This window comes from Guillardia theta, assembly GCF_000315625.1.
Source record: "Guillardia theta CCMP2712 unplaced genomic scaffold GUITHscaffold_441, whole genome shotgun sequence".
NCBI classification, from domain to species: Eukaryota; class Cryptophyceae; order Pyrenomonadales; family Geminigeraceae; genus Guillardia; species Guillardia theta.
The window spans coordinates 1-7,960 of record NW_005434244.1 but is presented as its reverse complement, the minus strand read 5'-3'; the positions used below and the strand labels follow the sequence as shown (position 1 = coordinate 7,960).

Sequence of the window (7,960 nt, the reverse complement as noted above, 5' to 3'; positions counted from 1 at the left end):
GCCGCATCCCTCTCCCCACCCGTCAATATATTACAATACAATGACCCCCTTTTCTCCCTTCATTTGTACCCCTATTTTTACCACCCCTCCCACCCCTACCCCCTCCACTTACTCAATCATTACCTCCATCACCCCTACCCCCTTTGTTCCCAGAGAGTACCCTTCAATTCTTCTCACTACCTTCACTACCCCACATTTCTCCCTATTTCTACCACAACCCCCTCCTCCCTGCCGGATTTGGAGCTATGGCGGAATGAGCGGGGCTTACACGCTACGAAGGGTCCTGGGGAGGCTTCATCCTGTTTTCCTCCTTCAGGAGAGCAGAGGACAGCTTGTCGATGCCTTCTGGGGGAGCCAGGACCTGGGAGAGCCCAACATCGACCCGTTCACAGGACGTCCTTACGAAAGTCATCCCACGACAGGCCAACCATTCGACCCTGACGTCCACAAGAGGCATCCTTGGGACATCTACTGCAGGCCAGAGGAGGAGCGATATCTGGGAGGAAACTACACCTGGTTCAAGGAGCTGGCTGGCTATGAGAGCGTGGAGGAGAAGAAGCTCAAAGTTGAACCGGAGCGCTCCGCGCATGGCCAGCAAGCCTACGAACACTTCACCAAGGCGCTAGCGAGCATCAATCAGCTGGAGGAGGGAACTGTATTCCCCATTCGTGTGAAGTACCAGAAGGATAACAGGCAGCTTCAGTTCGAGCCCCTCGAGAGTTTGGAGGAAGGAAACGCCAAGACGGACAAAGGGTTTGCCCGGTACCTGCTACATCGGTACCGAGGGACCGTGAGTGAGAAGGGGGCGACCCCGTCGGATTCGACCTACAGCAACCACGAGGGCTTGAAGCATTCATACAGGACTATCAGAGCCGGAACCCTCAACCTCCTCAGCAGGAAGATCCCTCCATGGCGGAGCGAGAGCGAATATTTCAACAACAGCGTCTCGATTATCTTCCTCCTGTACACTCTCTTCTTCCAAGTCCGGGGATGCTTCCTGATCCTCCGAAGTCGAGCCGACTGGTGGCAGTTTACATCTCCCCCCATACCAGGCATCAGTGACGACGAAGCGCAGACGGCCTCGCTAAGGATCTGCGCCATTCTCCTAGTGAAGGAGTTCTACCCGTTGACCTATTATGCCTTCTGGCTGCTAGCTTTCCTCGTCTTGATTGCGCTCAGCCTGGTTCTTGTGGTCCTCTCCTTCCTCCTCGTCTGGCCGCTCTGCTGGATCTTCGAGCACTACCTCGGCGGAGACTCACAGAGGCGAGCCCACAACCTTGTGGTGCTCAAAGCACTGGGGCGGCAGCTGCAGCGAGATCCGCTCAAAGTTTTTCTCCACCGATCTTTCGCGCAGCAGATTCAGATTTTCTCACTCATGGCTCTCAACTTGTCTTCCCTGTACAGAATCAAAGAGTTGGTAATCTCGAACAATTTCCGGAGGCAGATCAAACCGTCGATCCGAGATTCGGACAACAAGCTCACGACAGTATCCAACATACTCTTCAACATGATACTACTGAGCATCGGCCCTGAGAATTCGCGCAATCTCTTGATCTCGGCTATCACGTCTCTTGCGATCCTTTTCTACCAGATGGTCTGCGAGAAGCAGAGGAATAGCGATCTCTCCGAGTCCCTCCGAGACGTGAATGAGAATCGGCTGAGCAAGTTCGAGCTGGCTCTGCTCATTTGCAAGATGATAGATGACGTCACTCTGGAGGAGGTCCAGTTCAACTTCCTGGAGCATTTCTACTCCAACCCAGCGGACAACCCGAGGTACTACAGACTTCACTCTCTCCTCTGCGTTGATCGTGCTCAGGTACCGTCTCGATTACGTTCCTTGCGAGGATGAAGGCGGAGAGGATGAAGGGACCATGCAAGACATTCTACAGTGAGTGAACTTGCTCAGTATCAGGCCTTGCTGACGGGCTTTTACTCTCTCAGGTCGGAGTTTGTAACCAAGGAATTCGACGAGGCCGAGCTAGTCCATTGATGAACGAGCGAGCGAGCGAAGGCCCGGGCGCCGGGAGCTGCATCAGGGCCGAGGGCCTTTGAAGATCTTGTAGAGTATCTCGTTATGATACCCGTCGGCCACTGTAGCTATGGTGACCAGCAAGTATATCTGTGGAAGAAACATGTTTGACAGTATCGTGACTGAAGCATCCCACGATCCCAAAGGAACGAAATGTTGCCTGATGAAGCAGAAACAGTCGCTCCCCAGTACATTACTTCCCCACTCAGTATTCCCCTCCTGCCCCCGCTATCTCCCTTTTTCTCCCTCGGTTGCAGGCTTCCCTTTCAAGTTCTCCCTTCTCCTTCCCTCGCCTCCTTCCTTCTCCTCCTGTGACTCCTTCTCTTGCTGCCCTCGTGGCTGTAAGACCAGACCATAGCTTCTCTTGCTGCCCCCTCCTGCTCAATAAGACTCCTTCTTGTGGAGGCTTCAGCCCGCCTTCACAGATCTCTGATAGTTCTATCCCACAATCATTTGTATGTTGATCGGATCGAGAAATGCTAGGGAAGCTTGGACCCATCTCAACCTCGGGGGTCTGGCAACGCTGGCGCCACCGACATGGCTGGCTGTGCTACAGGGCGGCCGACATACAGCTAACATGATGGTATCTTGTCAGTGCGGTCAGTGTGGTTGGTGGTTACAGTAACAGTTATGCTGGCCCATGGCCGGGCTCACCGCGAAACGACTTGTGACTTCTAACTAACCAAGCCAGTTCTGATCGGCCATCGATGACCTTCCTCCCTGAGAGTCTCCTATCGAGCTCTTGACAACCCCTCCCTCCACCCTTAGATTGCTCGGCCTCCCCCGCCCCTTCTCCAGGTCCTCTCAGATATTCTCGCACCCTCCCGGTCTCTTACAGGGCTTCGCTTCAGATCGTACAGTTTATTTACTTGCCAAGCTCCCTTTGGAGGCTAGCCCATACACACACTCTTCTTACATCAGCTCTGCTGCCCTGCTACACCCTCGGGCGTTACCAACCCTTCGCCTGCCCCCTCCTTCCTCCCCGTCTTCTCATTCCCCTCTGCCTCCCCGGCCCTCCACCAGGAAGCCCGTCCCCGCCACGTGCTTCATGCTGTCCTCAAGCAGGTCGAAGAGCCCCAGGTCGATCCACCTCAGCCTCCGGTACGTGCAGCCCGAGGGCTTGTCTGCCGGGCCGCGGCCTCCCGAGCTACAGCCCTGGGGCGCTGCTTGGCTGCAGCCCTGGGGCGCTGAGCAGGTCGGCGGCTTGGCCGGGGCTCTCGCGGCCTTGTACGGCCACCTTTGTACGCCCAGGCGGCGGCAAGCGAGCTTGAGGGAGGAGAGCGAGACCCCGAGACATCGAGCAGCGACAGGCTGAGGCAGAGGGAAGAGCGGCCTGAGCGTCTCCATGTCGAGGGTGACGGGGGGAGGAGGGGAGGGGGCGAGGAGCAGGCGGCTGCGGGGGCGGGGGGAGACGGTGGTGACAGAGGAGAGGGGAGTCTTCATGGAGGAGAAGGCCGAGGAAGAGGTCGGAGGGGAGGGCTTGAAGAGGGAAGCTCGCTGCAGCAGCAGACAGAGAGAGAGGACGAGCGAGCGGTGGGCAGGAGGGGAGGGGAGCTATAAAAGGGGGTAGTTGGAGCGACTGTAAGCTATATATCAAAATCTTTTGTTGGTATGAGGAGCGACTGTTCCTGCTTTAACAGGCTATATTTCGTCGCCAGACCTTGAAGGGGGACAGGAGTCATGGGCCTTTCCTGTCAGCTGACAGTCAAAGTTGTCCCCGGACCTTCGGAGGTTACTTTGAAAGGAGCTCGGTTGGCAGGGAGAAGCCGCCAAATAAATCTGACAGGTAGAGTCACGTGACCGTTGCGAGAGTCAAACGTGCTGGTTCCTCAACATCTGACTCGGACAGTCAAAAGTCATCATACCGCCTGCCTTGCGGATACGATGTAGAGCGACACGACGATCCCATCAGAGCTCTGTGAAGGCGAGCTCAAGCCTGCGCAGGAAGGAGTCTTATTGAGCAGGACGGGGCAGCAAGAGAAGCTATGGTCGTGTCTTACAGCCACGAGGGCAGCAAGGCTGCTGGACTTCGGGAGTACAACCCCTGTTGGGCGACAGAGAGTGACGAGTACGGGTGGTATCTCACCTTTGCGTGTGGTCCCGCGGAGGTGCCTTGAGCATTCGCCATGGACATCTGCCACCCGTAAAGCTTCGGGGGGTGACAGAACCTCACTCAGGTGCCCTCAGAGCTGCGCTCGTCCTGGTGCTGTCAACGACCTCCCTCTCCAAGGCCTCAAGCCGTTGAAGCACGTCCTCACACCCTCATAGTCTCGGGGCGAGCTCTGGGCCTGCTCCTCCTCCTTGGACCAGCTCGACCAGTCACTCGGTCTCGAGCTCCGACCTCCTATCACGTCCGGTCCTGACTCAGCCTCTGCCGCTCTCAGGCTCCTCCCCGGGGAGGCGTCTCTAGCCCTCGCCGGCCTCTACAGCTGGGCGTGGGACTGTGCAGGTCTTGCCGTAGACTCCCAGGACTCACGCGCTGTCTCCTGGTGCTCATGGCCCCAGCCGCGGGTCGGCCATGGCAGACGCATGGCTACCGAATGACCCTTGCCCCCCCGCTGGTATGAGGAAGGTGGTTTATTTACTTGCCAAGCTCCCTTTCAAGCCTAGCCCATACACACACTCTTCTTACATCAGCTCTGCTGCCCTGCTACACCCTCGGGCGTTACCAACCCTTCGCCTGCCCCCTCATCTCCCTCTGCCTCCCCGGCCCTCCACCAGGAAGCCCGTCCCCGCCACGTGCTTCATGCTGTCCTCAAGCAGGTCGAAGAGCCCCAGGTCGATCCACCTCAGCCTCCGGTACGTGCAGCCCGAGGGCTTGTCTGCCGGGCCGCGGCCTCCCGAGCTACAGCCCTGGGGCGCTGCTTGGCTGCAGCCCTGGGGCGCTGAGGTCGGCGACTTGGCCGGGGGTCTCGCGGCCTTGTACGGCCACCTTTGTACGCCCAGGCGGCGGCAAGCGAGCTTGAGGGAGGAGAGCGAGACCCCGAGACATCGAGCAGCGACAGGCTGAGGCAGACAGAAGAGCGGCCTGAGCGTCTCCATGTCGAGGGTGACTGGGGGAGGAGGGGAGGGGGCGAGGGGCAGGCTGCTGCGAGGGCGGGGGGAGACGGTGGTGACAGAGGAGAGGGGAGTCTTCATGGAGGAGAAGGCCGAGGAAGAGGTCGGAGGGGAGGGCTTGAAGAGGGAAGCTCGCTGCTGCAGCAGACACAGAGAAGAGGACGAGCGAGCGGTGGCAGGAGGGGAGGGGAGCTATACAAGGGGAGGGGAGCTAAAATAGGATATGTAGTACTTGGAGCGACTGGTAGGCTACATTTCGTCCCCAGACCTTGAAGGGGGACACGGTCACGTGACTCGTTACCTCCAGTCCTGCATCTCCCTGCCAACCGAGCCCCTTTCACACTCTGACAGGCAAGTCGTCATACCGCCTGCCTTGCGGATACGATGTAGAGCGACATGACGATCCTATCAGAGCTCTGTGAAGGCGAGCTCAAGCCTGCGCAGGAAGGAGTCTTATTGAGGGGAGGGGAGCGATAAAAGGACTGTCTCTGCTTTAACAGGCTATATTTTGTCGCCAGACCTTGAAGGGGGACAGGAGTCATGGGCCTTTCCTGTCAGCTGACAGTCAAAGTTGTCCCCGGACCTTCGGAGGTAATTTTGAAAGGAGCTCGGTTGGCAGGGAGCAGCCGATAAATAGATCTGACAGGTAGAGTCACGTGACCGTTGCGAGAGTCAAACCCGCTGGTTCCTCAACATCTGACTCTGACAGGCAAGTCATCATACCGCCTGCCTTGCGGATACGATGTAGAGCGACAAGACGATCCCATCAGAGCTCTGTGAAGGCGAGCTCGAGCCTGCGCAGGAAGGAGTCTTATTGAGCAGGACGGGGCAGCAAGAGAAGCTATGGTCGTGTCTTACAGCCACGAGGGCAGCAAGGCTACTGGACTTGGGGAGTACAACCCCTGTTGGGCGACAGAGAGTGCCGAGTACGGGTGGTACCTCACCTTTGCGTGTGGTCCCGCGGAGGTGCCTTGAGCATTTGCCATGGACATCTGCCACCCGTAAAGCTGCGGGGGGTGACCGAACCTCACTCAGGTGCCCTCAGAGCTGCGCTCGTCCTGGTGCTGTCAACGACCTCCCTCTCCAAGGCCTCAAGCCGTTGAAGCACGTCCTCACACCCTGATAGTCTCGGGGCGAGCTCTGGGCCTGCTCCTCCTCCTTGGACCAGCTCGACCAGTCACTCGGTCTCGAGCTCCGACCTCCTATCACGTCCGGTCCTGACTCAGCCTCTGCCGCTCTCAGGCTCCTCCCCGTCGAGGCATCTCTAGCCCTCGCCTGCCTCTACTGCTGGGCGTGCGGCTGTGCAGGTCTTGCCGTAGACTCCCAGAACGCACGCACTGTCTTCTGGTGCTCAAGGCCCCAGCCGCGGGTCGGCCATGGCAGACGCATGGCTACCGAATGCCCCTTGCCCCCCCGCTCGTATCAGGAAGGTGGTTTATTTACTTGCCAAGCTCCCTTTGGAGGCTAGCCCATACACACACTCTTCTTACATCAGCTCTGCTGCCCTGCTACACCCTCGGGCGTTACCAACCCTTCGCCTGCCCCCTCCTTCCTCCCCGTCTTCTCATTCCCCTCTGCCTCCCCGGCCCTCCACCAGGAAGCCCGTCCCCGCCACGTGCTTCATGCTGTCCTCAAGCAGGTCGAAGAGCCCCAGGTCGATCCACCTCAGCCTCCGGTACGTGCAGCCCGAGGGCTTGTCTGCCGGGCCGCGGCCTCCCGAGCTACAGCCCTGGGGCGCTGCTTGGCTGCAGCCCTGGGGCGCTGAGCAGGTCGGCGACTTGGCCGGGGGTCTCGCGGCCTTGTACGGCCACCTTTGTACGCCCAGGCGGCGGCAAGCGAGCTTGAGGGAGGAGAGCGAGACCCCGAGACATCGAGCAGCGACAGGCTGAGGCAGACGGAAGAGCGGCCTGAGCGTCTCCATGTCGAGGGTGACGGGGGGAGGAGGGGAGGGGGCGAGGGGCAGGCTGCTGCGAGGGCGGGGGGAGACGGTGAGGACAGAGGAGAGGGGAGTCTTCATGGAGGAGAAGGCCGAGGAAGAGGTCAGAGGGGAGGGCTTGAAGAGAGAAGCTTGTTGCAGCAGACAGAGAGAGAGAGGACGAGCGAGCGGTGGGCAGGAGGGGAGGGGAGCTATAAAAGGGGGTAGTTGGAGCGACTGTAAGCTATATATCAAAATCTTTTGTTGGTATGAGGAGCGACTGTTCCTGCTTTAACAGGCTATATTTCGTCGCCAGACCTTGAAGGGAGACAGGAGTCATGGGCCTTTCCTGTCAGCTGACAGTCAAAGTTGTCCCCGGACCTTCGGAGGTAATTTTGAAAGGAGCTCGGTTGGCAGGGAGAAGCCGATAAATAGATCTGACAGGTAGAGTCACGTGACCGTTGCGAGAGTCAAACGTGCTGCTTCCTCAACATCTGACTCTGACAGTCAAAAGTCATCATACCGCCTGCCTTGCGGATACGATGTAGAGCGACAAGACGATCCTATCAGAGCTCTGTGAAGGCGAGCTCAAGCCTGCGCAGGAAGGAGTCTTATTGAGGGGAGGGGAGCGATAAAAGGACTGTCTCTGCTTTAACAGGCTATATTTCGTCGCCAGACCTTGAAGGGGGACAGGAGTCATGGGCCTTTCCTGTCAGCTGACAGTCAAAGTTGTCCCCGGACCTTCGGAGGCAATTTTGAAAGGAGCTCGGTTGGCAGGGAGAGGGCGCTACCTTAAAAAGGGTTATATTTCATAAATAGATCTGACAGGTAGAGTCACGTGACCGTTGCGAGAGTCAAACGTGCTGGCTCCTCAACATCTGACTCTGACAGGCAAGTCATCATACCGCCTGCCTTGCGGATACGATGTAGAGCGACACGACGATCCCATCAGAGCTCTG

The 7,960-nt window shown here is 58.3% G+C and overlaps 2 protein-coding genes across 2 annotated transcripts; both read left to right on the top strand.

Moving 5' to 3' along the window:
* Positions 1-253: 253 nt before the first annotated feature.
* Positions 254-1,990, top strand: GUITHDRAFT_122774 (hypothetical protein; the record flags this gene model as incomplete). The annotated part of the gene is made up of 3 exons (XM_005817943.1): positions 254-1,773; positions 1,817-1,888; positions 1,942-1,990. The coding sequence occupies 3 exons, from the start codon at positions 254-256 to the stop codon at positions 1,988-1,990; spliced, it is 1,641 nt and encodes a 546-aa protein (XP_005818000.1).
* Positions 1,991-5,929: 3,939 nt separating this feature from the next.
* GUITHDRAFT_122773 (hypothetical protein) lies at positions 5,930-6,209 on the top strand (the record flags this gene model as incomplete). The annotated part of the gene is made up of 2 exons (XM_005817942.1): positions 5,930-6,052; positions 6,132-6,209. The coding sequence occupies 2 exons, from the start codon at positions 5,930-5,932 to the stop codon at positions 6,207-6,209; spliced, it is 201 nt and encodes a 66-aa protein (XP_005817999.1).
* Between the last annotated feature and the right edge of the window lie 1,751 nt (positions 6,210-7,960).